We start from the raw sequence: 16,051 nt of genomic DNA, 5'->3' as shown, positions 1-16,051 counted from the left end.
GTTTTTGTGACCAAAAATAAAAAAATTAATAAATTTAGTTTTAAAAATAAATAAAATCCATCTGTCTTCCAAGATGTTTTCTTGTAATTTGAAATTTTTAATGCAAAATGAAGATGAAAAAAAAAAAAATTAAATAAAATAACATTAAATTTTTATTGTTTATACCAAAATTGGATCTTCTTTATTGTTTGCATCTGACACCTCTGGACTTGCCTTCTTCTTCTGAATGACACAGACGATAATCAAAACAGCAATGACAATAAGTAAAAGAATAACGCCAATAGGTATGAGAATCTTCATGAGAAGCTTCTTATTACTATTGTCAGGCGTTGGTTCAATTTGTGGAGTTTGTGGAGGCTCTCTATGAATAAATCCTCCGTCCATTTGAGATTTTGTGGTCTTGTAGTAGTTCTCTACATTTGGATAAGCGAATATGTGTTCGCATTTTACTTGTTGGTCACCTAACTGTACAAATTCACCTTCTTTTGTACAAGTTGCTGTTTGGTCATTATCTTCTATCTTATATGATGTGCTGTCATGAGAAACAAGGTTTACGCACTTTCCTGTGTTTGATTGTGGTGTTCCGATCATTGCACATCTTTGATTTGGTTGGCAAAGGGATAGAGTCTCTTTTGCAGGGATCCAATCAACAATTCTATCAGTACCTGTGTATGTGTTGTTGTTTGGATTGAAAAATTCGCGACTGTCGCAGTAATATTTTTCATCAACGGTCTGATCTGAACTTGTACAATCAATTGACCTCTGGATATTACATCTGGCAAGTCCGATATAGTCAAATGAACAGATTCTGTAGTCATTTCCTACTGTGGCCTGAGTTATTGCATCATTATCATTACAAAGGTAGTTTTGAGGGAATCTTGAAGGTTCGTCAAACAGGAATTCGTCTGTAATTACTCCATTGAAGAACTTGTGATCACCCCAGGCAAGAGGTTCTGAGTAATTGTAGTCGACTTTGTAAAATCCGGTATCTTCAAGCATAGCGAGGGTAATTTCTGATATAGCTAAGTTGAAATTGCTATATCCCATCATTATATCGCCATAAAAAACACGTGCTTCTGTATGACTAAATCTTGACGATTCTCCGCCATCTTCTAGCTCAATTCCAGTAGCTGGTTCGTCTTCCGGAGGATTGAAGCGCTTCTTAATGACTTCCAGAGCCTTGGGAGTAGTCAATAAAGTGAATTGTTTAGCTCCATATTCTGGAATTTGTGATAGTTCTGTCATCTTTGAGACGTTACCGTATGTTTCGTTGGTGGCTGGATTAATCCAATCTGGAAGGTATCCCTTGTGTAATCCTAAAATATGGAAAGTTTCGTGAATAATTGTATTAAACAGTCTTCTGTCCGTAGAATTGACATCGGATGCTGGTACACTGTTTACATAGCTTGCAGACAATATTAACATTCCATGAGATGGAGTTCCATCCATTACATCGAAGATTTTAGAATAAGCTGTTTGTCCTGTTGATTCTAGGGATCTCAAAACGACTTGGATGTAAACATCAGCGCATTCGACTTTAGATGGAGGTGGAGGATAGTCTGAAAATTCTGGATGATCCGAGGTTTGATATGGAATAACTTTGAATCTTGGATATTTAGCATAAAGGAAGTTGGATATGTGTTTGCTAACAGCATCTAATGTTTTTTTAACCTTTTCTATTGAATCAGTATTTGGAATATCGTTAGATGTGCAAGTTGTAGAGAAACAAGTGGTTTCTGAAGTAGAATTGCATAGACATTTTTTGTAATTTAAGTATGAGGTATCATAATGTACACGGAGTGGATAATCATATGTGGAAGCAGAACTGTATATCAACAAGAACATATTTTTTTTTGTAATGAGTTCAATACAAATTGAAAATTGAGACCCCTACGATTTTGTACCGTAGGTTGAATAGCCCGAGACCAATTTCAAAGGTCGTGTACCAATAAAAAATTTTGAATCAATTTACACAACGTGCCCATTTTACTCACTCAATATTTGAGAAAATAATTCAATTTTGAGAAGAATGGTCCTCTGCGTTTTGAGTGAGTGATGAAAAAAAATCTCAGAAAAATTGAATGAGTTTTTATGGCCATGAACCAAATTTGTGAAGTTCCCGTTTAAAAAAAAATGCAACCAAGAACACGAATTCCCGAGTTTGCAGAATTAGAAAACTATAAAAATCTTGGGCTATTGACCCAGATGCAACTCGATTTACTCTATCGAAGAGTAAATGGCGAGTCTTATCAACAAATACGGAATGTTTACTCAATTTCAAAGACGACAGTAGCACGCGCAATCATGCGCACTGCTACTTGTCGTTCATGGACAAAAGGTCAGTCAGGGGGTGGTATGACCCTTTTGTCACTACCAGATGAAATGCAGTTCAAAAAACTTGTTCAAGAGATGGCAGACGACTTGAACTGTATTACAACATCAATGGCCATTGCTGTCTGTACGGAATTACAAAATAGGAGATTAAAATTTGCGGCGCGGGTACTAATCGCTGCAAGATGCCCGCATCTTCTAGCGAAGCTCGATGATTACTGCCCATCGCCATTCCGTGGCTGGCTTAATCATATCGCCACAAGATTGTCAATTCGGATTGTGAGCTCCCAAACTATTGATATGCTCCGACGCTCTACCTGTGACGCAAACCATATTCGCCAATTTTTCCTCTCCAAGCATAGAGAGAGGGTCAAAGTTGCTATTTGTCACTTTTCCACAAGAATATAATGGGGAAAAAGTTATCATATAGTTGATCTCATTCACTGAGGTGAGAGATGCATGTAGTGTAATGTGATAAACAGTGTGATTGCTGCTCTACGTCCTAGGTTCGAGATACATTGGCTTAATTTTTTCTCTTTTTTATTGACGTAAACTATTCAATTTTTGTGTTCTCCATTCAAATTTCAGAATTTTTTTGCAGATTTCACGCTACATTCGAAGTTACCTTTTGTAACAACCACCACTGCCTACGAAAGACGAAAGTGTGTCACGATTTCACCCGGAAATCCGACGGTTGTTTAAGAGTATGCACTTTTGTCACCTACTCGATTGTGAGCTCCCAAACTATTGATATGCTCCGACGCTCTACCTGTGACGCAAACCATATTCGCCAATTTTTCCTCTCCAAGCATAGATACTTTGCCCGCAGGAAGAAGTTTATTGCGAATATGGACGAGACAATGCTCTATTCCAAACGTCGCTATAAAGTTCTTACTGCTGGCCGGAATCGCTCAGTTCGCGCTGAAAAGTCTCAGCTTCCACATCTTACAGGGGTCTGTACCATCTTTGCAGATGGTACAACTATGAAGCCAATGGTGATACTTCCACAAAAGAAGACCCTTGATGCGGAATTGGAAGATCTGGACGCCTTTTTTGTTCGCTCCGAGAGTGGATGGATGAACAAATACCTTTTTATGGTATACTGTATCATGTTCATCTGCAAAGTACAGGAGAAAAGGTCTCAAATGAATGTGTTTGATGCCCAGGTACCTTTTCTCCTAATTGTAGATGGTCATCCATCCAGGCTCTCTTTCTTGGCCGTTCGCCTCTTGAGCGCCTTCAATATCAAGCTTCTTGTTCTCCCAGGCCATACATCTCATATCTTACAACCTCTTGATGTTGGGATTTTTTCTCCCTTGAAGGCCCAATTCAAGAAGTTGTTTGATATGGCGACTATCCGGTACGATCAGCAAGGGCATATGGTGATCAATTATGTATGGAACGCCAGAGAACTGCGCTATATCATAGTTCGCAGCTTCCTTGATGATGTAGTGTGTCTTGCACAGCTACAAACATCGAAAATGCTTTTAAAGCAACAGGAATCTATCCATTGGATATGAACAAACCTCTTGCTTCCAGATACATTGTAGCAAATGGAGTTCCTCCTGCAAGGCCCAATTTTGTCAACGACAAAGTCCTTACAGATCCAAATGTGATGATGCAAGTCTTCCAAATGGAATATGGACGCCCCATGCAGCAACAGGATTGGTATTTCAATCTGTTTGTGGCTATGCAATCTGTTTTGGCCTGGAATGGAGCATATGGCCAGGTTCTTAGTCGTGAGTTACATCTCCTTTATCCTACTGCAGGTGGATTTCAAAAAATCCAATTAAAATGATATAAAGCTGAGGAGCTCCAGGGTGAAGAGGAATTGATGAAGAAAAGAAGCAGCTGCATAATGGAGTGAGGAAGCATCTTGATGAAGAGAGGAAGCACCTTGATCAAGAGAGGAAGTACTTTGAAGAAGAGAGGAAGCACTTTGTTGAAGAGAGGAAGCTGCATGATGTAGTGAGGAAGCTGCATGATGAAGAGAGGAAGCACTTTGTTGAAGAGAGGAAGCTGCTGATGAGAGAGGAAGCTGCATGATGAAGAGAGGAAGCACTTTGTTGAAGAGAGGAAGCACTTTGAAGAAGAGAGGAAGCACTTTGAAGAGAGAAGCTGCATGATGAAGAGAGGAAGCATCTTGTAAGAGAGGAAGTACTTGAAGAAGAGAGGAAGTACTTTGAAGAAGAGAGGAAGCTGCATGATGAAGAGAGGAAGCACCTTGATCAAGAGAGGAAGTACTTTGATTTAGAGAGGAAGCTGCATGATGTAGTGAGGAAGTACTTTGAAGAAGAGAGGAAGTACTTTGAAGAAGAGAGGAAGCATCTTGATGAAGAGAGGAAGCTGCATGATGAAGAGAGGAAGCACTTGATCAAGAAGAGATTTTGAAAGTCATTTAGAGTTTTCTCAAAGCTTTCGTCTGAACGAACTGTAAAGATTCTTCATTTCGTCAAAATTTGTCTATTGAAAATGGACCCTTTATACTATATTGGCTATTTGAAAATATAATAATCGAACATAAATGCGTCTAGTCTACTATTTGAAACAATAACTTCTTCTATATCTATTGCCTTGCATTTCTGAAGGATTTGAGCCAACGATTGATTAGTTCAAACCCCTGTGATAACTCGGGATGAAATTTCTTCATCTGAAATAGTCCTACCAGCATTTGTAAAGATATAGTCTAACGGTTTTGTATCTGCTACTTTTGTTCTTTGTTTTTCAACCTGAAGCATTTAATATATGTAAAAATATATGTTTTTAAAATGGTATGCCATTTCATATTTCTCATCTAACAAACAAGTTTCCCAACGGTCTTCTCCAACAAACTCAGCGTACAGTTCAAATAAAATTTAAAAAATTGTCACTTTTTTGAAAAAACGTTTTTATTTCATGCAATGTTTTTATTTCTGTGCCGTCTTCAAGTATGCCCAGTACTTACGCTTGGAGAGGACATGAACTTCGGTGAAAATTTTGTCCAATTTGAATCGACCCATCTTTTCACCGACCATACCCATTTCAATGAGTTTGTTGTATCCTTCTTCGTTCGTCATGAGTGCGTCAATGTTCTCATAGTAAACCTTGACTTTGGATTTGACTTCGGAGAAGAATTTGTTGTAGTTGTCAAGGACTGCCTTTGCGAACTGAGGGTAAGACCAATGTTCGACAATAGGTTTTAATGTGGTTACTAAGCCACTTTGACCTTGAGTGAATTCGTACTTCAAAACAAAAGGAGAAAACCTTTCAAACAAAGTTGTCGACCTTCTCATAATGTGTTACTCTTCATCTCTTGAGGTTTCTTAATGGAATATCCCCATGTCGAATTCATAAGCAATTTGAGTGTCATTGCAAGTTTGGGGTTTGAAGCTTTCCTAATATCATACAGTTGTTGTATGACTTTTCCAACTGTATAGTTCCTTCCCGGGAACTCACCATCTTCGTTTGGAATTCCAGTCGGAATATATTGGACAAACCTCATGTATGCAGCGTTAAGGTCGACATAGTATATCTTTTCATCTGATCGAACTTGTCGCAACCAATTGGTCAGTTTGTGGAAATTCAAGTGAGTCTCTTATCTTCTGAGAAACTTCTCCTGTTTATCTATATCAGTCGAAGCACTTGTTTCATATAAAACCTTCTGACCTAACTAGATGCTCTCCAATACAATTTGACGTTAATTGGATGTCTCAATGGAAGTTGTTTATAGCATCTTGAAGTTCTGCAACCTCATTGGAAGTTCTTCTGGTTCAGGTTGGTATCCGAACAATCCAACTCCTTGTGGAATTGTGTACTTCTTTTGTACTAGAACTTTGTCTGGAACAACTTTTGGTCTTGCTAACAGTGAAAAGTTTGTTTCGTCTTTTGGTACAAAAGTTTCTGTCAGCTTGTCATCTGGAATTGGTTCCAACAAACCTTTCTCGAAAGAATGTTTACAGCTCTGACAATGTTGCACTTGCCTTTTCCGAACAATGGGTTGTAAGACTTTCGTTCAACATGAAGTGGTTGTGGAACATTACAATCTTCAACCATGGCAATTTGAACTCAACAACATAGTCGTCATGTGAAGAACCTTTAGCTGTAGGTATGTTGACTCGGATATTGAGAGGAGAGTCAATTGGTATTTTAGTTGAGAGTCTATCTATAACAAATTTGACATCAGAATCAGACATCTCACTCGAAATTAAATGATCAAAAATATTATAGAAAATGGATAAATTTTAGCCAAACAATAATGTGTGTCATTGTTCAATTGCCTATCTAGAATTCCTCTTCATAAATAAATATTACATTCAATTCAATGGGCAACAGTAATGTTTTTGCATGTGAAGCATTGTAAATACATTATTATGTAGAATGGTTTATAATAAAGCATTGATACTTAAATCATTGATATTTTCAATGCAAATATATAATTAAGACCTTATTAAACAAAAAAATACGCTTTCCAAATATACAACAAGTTTATTTTCTCTCTATTACACGACATCTCTTATACAAATCTTTTGTTAAATCAGCAAGTCTATTATATTGATGGACATACGAGGGGACGGTGTTCATTAGTGAAATTATTTGTCCTGCTCGTTAAATCTTATTTTGTGCTCAAGAGCGCACCATTGAACTGTAAGAAGCCATTATCGCATCCTGTGAAGCTGTATTTGATGCCAGCCTTCGTAACATTTCCCATCCATACTAGAGTATTCAAAATTGGCTGATCCATGGAAGGATTCCAGCATCTGCTCCATTCTGGCGAATCTATCATCAAATTGAGCAGTTTTAAGTACATGTCTGCTCTACCTGCAATGATCCTGAACAAATGATGAATTGGTGCCTCATTTGTCCTAAAATTGGTTCTTTATAACATTTTGATAGCCAATTTGTATTCCAACGCGAGGAACGAATAAAATGTGGTTCAACTAAATGTTAATCTGTCAGAATTGATATGGGAATGAAATGGATCGCCTTGAAAATAAACATCAAAAGTATTCAGTATGAAATATGCGATCAACTTTATTTATATTGTTTTTCAACCATTTTTGTTCATATTCATATCTTATCATATGAGGTACATTTCTCACGATTTGGTTTTGGATCTTTTTTTCTTGAATAACTTCAACTTGAAGACTATGAAACATCGATTGCTGATAGCGAGTTATTGGAAATTTGTAGGCGTGAATAAAATATTCTGCAATTTGATCCGGTCGATCTAAGAGATTTAATTGCCAGCTCAAGTCCTTGACTGAATTTGGATCGCTAGAAGAAAACAACATCTCTTTTTGATGAAGTAATTGAATTTGTTGAACTATTAAGATTGCAGAAAAAATGAGAGTCTTTTGCAGTAACAGGTCTAGGTAATGGTTGTTCGAATTATTAGAAATGGAATAGTTGCGAAGATTACGTAAATAATATAATGAAATTTAGTAAAAAGCAATCTCTTCTTGATATTCAAAAAATGATTTCATAACAGAATATCGCTAATAACATATATACTAAGCAATAAGAGTTTGTTAATAGTGATTATAGTGTCTTGAATGACAATTTAAAAAAATGAAAATTATATCTTTTGTACTTATGCGAGATCTCAATCAATAATTAAATTCTTAATGTAATATATATTGTGATATTCTCAGCCTTCAAATTCCAGAATAACAAGTTAATTTTAAAAATTTCAATGATTTTCAACATGAATATTCAAACAGTTTATTATAATATAAATATATCTAATGCTTCTTACAGGTTTCTTAATATGTTGTGTTATATCGATTCCATCAAGGTCTAATTGTCTTCCCTGGCTTATAGATCTTATCTCCATCATCTTGTGAGAAGTTCTTGGTGTTGCCAAAGTTATTTCAGGTTCCATTTCTTCTATTTCTGATTTTGGACGAGCTTTTGATTTTTGGTAGATTTGATCATAAGAAATCTTTCGTTTTCTTGTGTGTCTAGGAGGATCTGTAGAATTGAGGCGGATTTGCGTTGAAATCGCTGCAACAGAAGAATTTTTTTGAGATTCAAAGAATTGAATCTGCAATTCTGTCCTTTTGTTGAAATTATCGATTTCTGCTTGTTGTTTGCGCAACAAATTTTGATAATCTACATTATTTTGCGATAGCTCGATTATTTGCATTTTAGTTTCAATTTTTTCTAAATCAACTGCTCTCTTGGCGTAACAATTTCGGCCCTTGGTAATCTCGAGATTACTTGTTTTTTCTATATTACGAAGATTTAGTAGTTGAGGAGAGGTTTTGCGAATTCTAGCATTGTTTTTGGGTCCTTCCAATGATTACTGAACTCTTGAAGTTGCTCTTCATGAGATTCTTTAATTTTTTGAAGTTCTTTCATTCGTTTATTTTTATAATTTTCTATTTCTGTGTTTATATTGTTGCGTATTTGTGATATTTTTGTTTGGAGCGCACTTCTTGCTGTTGAAATTCTCCTTGATGTGTTCGCATTTTCTCCATTTCGCGTTCACGAAATAAGCTTGCTGCATATCTTTTGAAATTTGTTGGTATTTGGCAAGCATCTTTGTACATACGACTCGCTGCTGCATCTATCCTGAGTTTATCTAGATATTGGAATACTGCAGCCTTTTGTGAAGGCGGTGGAAGCTCTTTGCTTTTCACAAAGTTATCTATATACACTTGAACGCTGCGCCCCATCCCTGATGGTTGTCTTTGCGGTATAGAATCAATTGGAATTGGAGGTACAGAATTCATTTATATTATGAAGGGGGATTAAATTTTTCTCCCCCTAATTAAAAAGAAAAAATCGTGAAATCAACGAAAAATATACATTGTATCATAATAACACTTGGATATAATGAAACAATGTATAGACTCGATTACAAATTAATTAGAATAATCATCAGAGTAGCAATAAATTTCCCAATTAATTTTCAAATGTGGTTAAGAATAAATTTATATACCTGAAATTTTTCTTTGTGCCTAATCTATGCAACTATAGTTGAATTATCTATCGGAATCCAAAAAATTAAAAATATGTATACAATTTGATTTTTTTACTTGGTAAATTTGTGTGACTGTTTGTTTTACTAATAATGAAGATTTAAAGCTTGCAGTTTTGATATATACATGAGGAAGGTTGTCATCATTTTTTATTCCTTGAATTTGATTTCAACTTCGAAGTCATCGCGAGAAGGATCATCATTTTTATTCACTGGAAGTTGTCCCCCTGTGGCATTGGTTCTTGAGCTGCTTTAGAATCATCATCACCTTCTTCGATTTCTTTTCTTTCTTGGAGTCCTTATCCTTATGATCATTTTCCTTACGTTCTTTGTCACTGCGATCGTGATGAAGATGCTTGCTTTTCTCTTTCGAGCTCATTTAAAATTATGAAAAATAAACTTCATTCAATTTTTTTACGATATTACAATCATTTCTCTTTCATATCACTATATTTTATATCTTCTAATTTTGGTGGTTTTACACCTGTATCAATTTTTATTTACGGGTGTGAGATTTGCCGTAATTTTTGTCGACAAAAAAATCAGATTTGAAATGTTATTTATTTACTATCTTCATCATTAGCACACTATATAAACTTCGATATTGGATCACAATTTGTTCGTGGAGCAAAGATTTGGGCATCAGGAACCCTTCAATGGTTTTTCAAATCGTCAAGGCTCAACAATGACTCCTAATTCTGTGAGTTTCAAGACAAAAGATGTCCCTGATGGTCACTTAAAAGCAGACAATATCTCAAATCTTCAAGTTAAATAGGAAATCCTTCAATTCAAAATCTGAAATACAATCAATCAACAGGATCACCATATTTAGGTTATTTGTTAGGTCGAAACAACACAGATGGCATCGAGATACAAAGATTGCCAATCATCAGAGCTTTTTCATTATTAATCCAAGTCTTCTTTCTTCGAAAGAATTCATTGGCTATGAAGGAGTTTCATTTACAATTCAGCCTACTATACATATAATCAGCGCAAAGATATCATGAGAGCCATCTATATTGCTAATATTCCTTTCTTAGGACTTTTTGATGACTTCCACGCATCTCATACGCATATGCACATAAGAATCTCGATAGATTTTCCGGAAAAGACCATTCCGTCTTGTTTATTGACGTTGGAGCCTCTCATGCTTCTGCATTTCGTGTAGATTTTTATTTGAACGAGACAGGATATATTGCAAACCTTACATCTTATGATTGGTCGGAAGAAACAGGAAGCTTCGCGTTTGCACGAGCTTTGCCAAAGAAAAATCGATTTCTTTCAGAAAAGCAATGAAATTAGTCCAAAACGGAAGAGTTGAAGCAGAAACAATATCAAACGAACTTGATGAACTCCAGAGAATCATCAATATAGCTCTAAATGGCGAAAAGTTGATTTAGTCCAGTTAATTGGCGGAGCTTCGAAATTATCTTTAGTTGAAGAAGCAGTTAAAACCGCAAACAAATGGAATAAGTAGAGAACTTGCTTATGTTGATACAAACGCTCTAGGAGGTGCTTTAATGGCTCAAATCATGGCAACTAACATGGAATGGCCAGTTCTGATCATTAGATGCCCAATTTACACCATGGATGTTCGCTGCAAGTCCGTGTCCAGCATTATTGCGATAAAGGAGGCAAATGCGTCAAAATGATGAAATTAGATGACACAATTTGCAATGATATCGTATTTGAAGCTGATAAATCTGAGATTCCAATAGGAACAGACCAAAGATCGCCGAATTCCACTATAGACAACATAAGTAAATTCGATCATCTCAAAGGTGATAGCATAAATGGCTTTTTAGAGCTTGATCCCCTCTTCCACAGCTTGTTTCTGTTGATTGGTGCCTGTCTGCGACCTTGGAATGCAAGCCAATCAACTTTTCTACTTCGGTTCCTACTGAAGAATTCGAATCTTCAAAGGATTTCGTAAATTCTATAATCTCGTTTGAAAGTAGGACCAGAAAGTTATGGAAATGAAGGCAAAAATCAGAGTTTTGGCTGTGAATTAGTTTCTAACGCAAAAGGTGACGCAATCGAATCAGCGAATAAGATATCAGAGAAAGTCACAAAGATTGCTGACGAAAGTGATGATATTCCTACTCTTGAAGACACAATTAAGCAACTTAAAGAATTATATGAGGAACAGGAAAAGTATACAGCTGATTTCAATCCAGAATTATAAAACTGTTTTATAGGTTAGGTCAATTATCAATATTATTGTTTTTGTGACAAAAAAATAAAAAAATTATAAATTTAGTTTTAAAAATAATAAAATCATCTGTCTTCCAAGATGTTTTCTTGTAATTTGAAATTTTTAATGCAAAATGAAGATGAAAAAAAAAAATTAAATAAAATAACATTAAATTTTTATTGTTATACCAAAATTGGATCTTCTTTATTGTTTGCATCTGACACCTCTGGACTTGCCTTCTTCTTCTGAATGACACAGACGATAATCAAAAAGCAATGACAATAAGTAAAAGATAACGCCAATAGGTATGAGAATCTTCATGAGAAGCTTCTTATTACTATTGTCAGGCGTTGGTTCAATTTGTGGAGTTTGTGGAGGCTCTCTATGAATAAATCCTCCGTCCATTTGAGATTTTGTGGTCTTGTAGTAGTTCTCTACATTTGGATAAGCGAATATGTGTTGCGATTTTACTTGTTGGTCACCTAACTGTACAAATTCACCTTCTTTTGTACAAGTTGCTGTTTGGTCATTATCTTCTATCTTATATGATGTGCTGTCATGAGAAACAAGGTTTACGCACTTTCCTGTGTTTGATTGTGGTGTTCCGATCATTGCACATCTTTGATTTGGTTGGCAAAGGGATAGAGTCTCTTTTGCAGGGATCCAATCAACAATTCTATCAGTACCTGTGTATGTGTTGTTTTTTTGGATTGAAAAATTCGCGACTGTCGCAGTAATATTTTTCATCAACTTCTGATCTGAACTTGTACAATCATTTGACCTCTGGATATTAATCTGGCAAGTCGAATAGTCAAATGAACAGATTCTGTAGTCATTTCCTACTGTGGCCTGAGTTATTGCATCATTATCATTACAAAGGTAGTTTTGAGGGAATCTTGAAGGTTCGTCAAACAGGAATTCGTCTGTAATTACTCCATTGAAGAACTTGTGATCACCCCAGGCAAGAGGTTCTGAGTAATTGTAGTCGACTTTGTAAAATCCGGTATCTTCAAGCATAGCGAGGGTAATTTCTGATATAGCTAAGTTGAAATTGCTATATCCATCATTATATCGCCATAAAAACACGTGCTTCTGTATGACTAAATCTTTGACGATTCTCCGCCATCTTCTAGCTCAATTCCAGTAGCTGTTCGTCTTCCGGAGGATTGAAGCGCTTTTAATGACTTCCAGAGCCTTGGGAGTAGTCAATAAAGTGAATTGTTTAGCTCCATATTCTGGAATTTGTGATAGTTCTGTCATCTTTGAGACTTTACCGTATGTTTCGTTGGTGGCTGGATTAATCCAATCTGGAAGGTATCCCTTGTGTAATCCTAAAAATGGAAAGTTTCGTGAATAATTGTATTAAACAGTCTTCTGTCCGTAGAATTGACATCGGATGCTGGTACACTGTTTACATAGCTTGCAGACAATATTAACATTCCATGAGATGGAGTTCCATCCATTACATCGAAGATTTTAGAATAAGCTGTTTGTCCTGTTGATTCTAGGGATCTCAAAACGACTTGGATGTAAACATCAGCGCATTCGACTTTAGATGGAGGTGGAGGATAGTCTGAAAATTCTGGATGATCCGAGTTTGATTGGAATAACTTTGAATCTTGGATATTTAGCATAAGGAAGTTGGATATGTGTTTGCTAACAGCATCTAATGTTTTTTTAACCTTTTCTATTGAATCAGTATTTGGAATATCGTTAGATGTGCAAGTTGTAGAGAAACAAGTGGTTTCTGAAGTAGAATTGCATAGACATTTTTTGTAATTTAAGTATGAGGTATCATAATGTACACGGAGTGGATAATCATATGTGGAAGCAGAACTGTATATCAACAAGAACATATTTTTTTTTTGTAATGAGTTCAATACAAATTGAAAATTGAGACCCCTACGATTTTGTACCGTAGGTTGAATAGCCCGAGACCAATTTCAAAGGTCGTGTACCAATAAAAAATTTTGAATCAATTTACACAACGTGCATTTTACTCACTCAATATTGAGAAAATAATTCAATTTTGAGAAGAATGGTCCTCTGCGTTTTGAGTGAGTGATGAAAAAAAATCTCAGAAAAATTGAATGAGTTTTTATGGCCATGAACCAAATTTGTGAAGTTCCCGTTTAAAAAAAAATGCAACCAAGAACACGAATTCCCGAGTTTGCAGAATTAGAAAACTATAAAAATCTTGGGCTATTGACCCAGATGCAACTCGATTTACTCTATCGAAGAGTAAATGGCGAGTCTTATCAACAAATACGGAATGTTTACTCAATTTCAAAGAGACAGTAGCACGCGCAATCATGCGCACTGCTACTTGTCGTTCATGGACAAAAGGTCAGTCAGGGGGTGGTATGACCCTTTTGTCACTACCAGATGAAATGCAGTTCAAAAACTTGTTCAAGAGATGGCAGACGACTTGAACTGTTACAACATCAATGGCCATTGCTGTCTGTACGGAATTACAAAATAGGAGATTAAATTTGCGGCGCGGGTACTAATCGTTGCAAGATGCCGCATCTTCTAGCGAAGCTCGATGATTACTGCCATCGCCATTCCGTGGCTGGCTTAATCATATCGCCACAAGATTGTCAATTCGGATTGTGAGCTCCCAAACTATTGATATGCTCCGACGCTCTACCTGTGACGCAAACCATATTCGCCAATTTTTCCTCTCCAAGCATAGAAGAGGGTCAAAGTTGCTATTTGTCACTTTTCAACAAGAATATAATGGGGAAAAAGTTATCATATAGTTGATCTCATTCACTGAGGTGAGAGATGCATGTAGTGTAATGTGATAAACAGTGTGATTGCTGCTCTACGTCCTAGGTTCGAGATACATTGGCTTAATTTTTTCTCTTTTTTATTGACGTAAACTATTCAATTTTTGTGTTCTCCATTCAAATTTCAGAATTTTTTTGCAGATTTCACGCTACATTCGAAGTTACCTTTTGTAACAACACCACTGCCTACGAAAGACGAAAGTGTGTCACGATTTCACCGGAAATCCGACGGTTGTTTAAGAGTATGCACTTTTGTCACTACTCGATTGTGAGCTCCAAACTATTGATATGCTCCGACGCTCTACCTGTGACGCAAACCATATTCGCAATTTTTCCTCTCCAAGCATAGATACTTTGCCCGCAGGAAGAAGTTTATTGCGAATATGGACGAGACAATGCTCTATTCCAAACGTCGCTATAAAGTTCTTACTGCTGGCCGGATTGCTCAGTTCGCGCTGAAAAGTCTCAGCTTCACATCTTACAGGGGTCTGTACCATCTTTGCAGATGGTACAACTATGAAGCCAATGGTGATACTTCCACAAAAGAAGACCTTGATGCGGAATTGGAAGATCTGGACGCCTTTTTGTTCGCTCCGAGAGTGGATGGATGAACAAATACCTTTTTATGGTATACTGTATATGTTCATCTGCAAAGTAAAGGAGAAAAGGTCTCAAATGAATGTGTTTGATGCCCAGGTACCTTTTCTCCTAATTGTAGATGGTCATCCATCAAGGCTCTCTTTCTTGGCCGTTCGCCTCTTGAGCGCCTTCAATATCAAGCTTCTTGTTCTCCCAGGCCATACATCTCATATCTTACAACCTCTTGATGTTGGGATTTTTTCTCCCTTGAAGGCCCAATTCAAGAAGTTGTTTGATATGGCGACTATCCGGTACGATCAGCAAGGGCATATGGTGATCAATTATGTATGGAACGCCAGAGAACTGCGCTATATCATAGTTCGCAGCTTCCTTGATGATGTATGTGTTCTTGCACAGCTACAAACATCGAAAATGCTTTTAAAGCAACAGGAATCTATCATTGGATATGAACAAACCTCTTGCTTCCAGATACATTGTAGCAAATGGAGTTCTCCTGCAAGGCCCAATTTTGTCAACGACAAAGTCCTTACAGATCCAAATGTGATGATGCAAGTCTTCCAAATGGAATATGGACGCCCCATGCAGACAGGATTGGTATTTCAATCTGTTTGTGGCTATGCAATCTGTTTTGGCCTGGAATGGAGCATATGGCCAGGTTCTTAGTCGTGAGTTACATCTCCTTTATCCTACTGCAGGTGGATTTCAAAAAATCCAATTAAAATGATATAAAGCTGAGGAGCTCCAGGGTGAAGAGGAATTGATGAAGAAAAGAAGCAGCTGCATAATGGAGTGAGGAAGCATCTTGATGAAGAGAGGAAGCACCTTATCAAGAGAGGAAGTACTTTGAAGAGAGAGGAAGCACTTTGTTGAAGAGAGGAAGCTGCATGATGTAGTGAGGAAGCTGCATGATGAAGAGAGGAAGCACTTTGTTGAAGAGAGGAAGCTGCTGATGTAGTGAGGAAGCTGCATGATGAGAGAGGAAGCACTTTGTTGAAGAGAGGAAGCACTTTGAAGAAGAGAGGAAGCACTTTGAAGAAGAGACGAAGCTGCATGATGAAGAGAGGAAGCATCTTGATCAAGAGAGGAAGTACTTTGAAGAAGAGAGGAAGTACTTTGAAGAAGAGAGGAAGCTGCATGATGAAGAAGAGGAAGCACCTTGATCAGAGAGGAAGT

General features: G+C 36.8%; 7 protein-coding genes across 7 annotated transcripts in view, besides 1 other annotated feature; 3 read left to right on the top strand and 4 right to left on the bottom strand.

The window, feature by feature from the left end:
- Nucleotides 1–134: 134 nt before the first annotated feature.
- Nucleotides 135–1,855, bottom strand: TVAGG3_0076720 (regulation of choline O-acetyltransferase protein; the record flags this gene model as incomplete). Its single annotated transcript, XM_001319992.2, has 1 exon — nt 160–1,449. One exon carries the CDS (start codon nt 1,447–1,449, stop codon nt 160–162), a length of 1,290 nt encoding a protein of 429 aa, XP_001320027.1.
- A 278-nt stretch (nt 1,856–2,133) lies between these two features.
- TVAGG3_0076710 (DDE endonuclease family) lies at nt 2,134–2,739 on the top strand (the record flags this gene model as incomplete). The annotated part of the gene is made up of 1 exon (XM_001319993.1): nt 2,134–2,739. One exon carries the CDS (start codon nt 2,134–2,136, stop codon nt 2,737–2,739), a length of 606 nt encoding a protein of 201 aa, XP_001320028.1.
- Nucleotides 2,740–3,028: 289 nt separating this feature from the next.
- Nucleotides 3,029–3,058: a mobile genetic element.
- A 25-nt stretch (nt 3,059–3,083) lies between these two features.
- TVAGG3_0076690 (DDE endonuclease family) lies at nt 3,084–3,851 on the top strand (the record flags this gene model as incomplete). The annotated part of the gene is made up of 1 exon (XM_001319994.1): nt 3,084–3,851. The coding sequence occupies one exon, from the start codon at nt 3,084–3,086 to the stop codon at nt 3,849–3,851; it is 768 nt and encodes a 255-aa protein (XP_001320029.1).
- Nucleotides 3,852–4,107: 256 nt separating this feature from the next.
- Nucleotides 4,108–4,563, bottom strand: TVAGG3_0076680 (SLEI family protein family; the record flags this gene model as incomplete). Its single annotated transcript, XM_051221909.1, has 1 exon — nt 4,108–4,563. The coding sequence occupies one exon, from the start codon at nt 4,561–4,563 to the stop codon at nt 4,108–4,110; it is 456 nt and encodes a 151-aa protein (XP_051106895.1).
- A 4,139-nt stretch (nt 4,564–8,702) lies between these two features.
- Nucleotides 8,703–8,987, bottom strand: TVAGG3_0076670 (uncharacterized protein; the record flags this gene model as incomplete). Its single annotated transcript, XM_051221908.1, has 1 exon — nt 8,703–8,987. The coding sequence occupies one exon, from the start codon at nt 8,985–8,987 to the stop codon at nt 8,703–8,705; it is 285 nt and encodes a 94-aa protein (XP_051106894.1).
- A 2,253-nt stretch (nt 8,988–11,240) lies between these two features.
- On the top strand, nt 11,241–11,477 carry TVAGG3_0076660 (uncharacterized protein; the record flags this gene model as incomplete). The annotated part of the gene is made up of 1 exon (XM_051221907.1): nt 11,241–11,477. One exon carries the CDS (start codon nt 11,241–11,243, stop codon nt 11,475–11,477), a length of 237 nt encoding a protein of 78 aa, XP_051106893.1.
- Nucleotides 11,478–15,580: 4,103 nt separating this feature from the next.
- The window catches only part of TVAGG3_0076650 (SLEI family protein family), a gene marked incomplete at both ends in the record, with an annotated part of 1,038 nt that continues 567 nt past the window's right edge, over nt 15,581–16,051 (bottom strand). Inside the window, one exon of the mRNA XM_001319995.2 lies at nt 15,581–16,051. This exon is cut by the window's right edge and continues 567 nt beyond it. Coding sequence (XP_001320030.2) covers nt 15,581–16,051 — 471 coding nt within the window.

This window comes from Trichomonas vaginalis, chromosome IV, assembly GCF_026262505.1.
Source record: "Trichomonas vaginalis G3 chromosome IV, whole genome shotgun sequence".
Classification (NCBI taxonomy): Eukaryota; Parabasalia; order Trichomonadida; family Trichomonadidae; genus Trichomonas; species Trichomonas vaginalis.
This window is presented reverse-complemented; position numbering and strand designations above follow the sequence as displayed.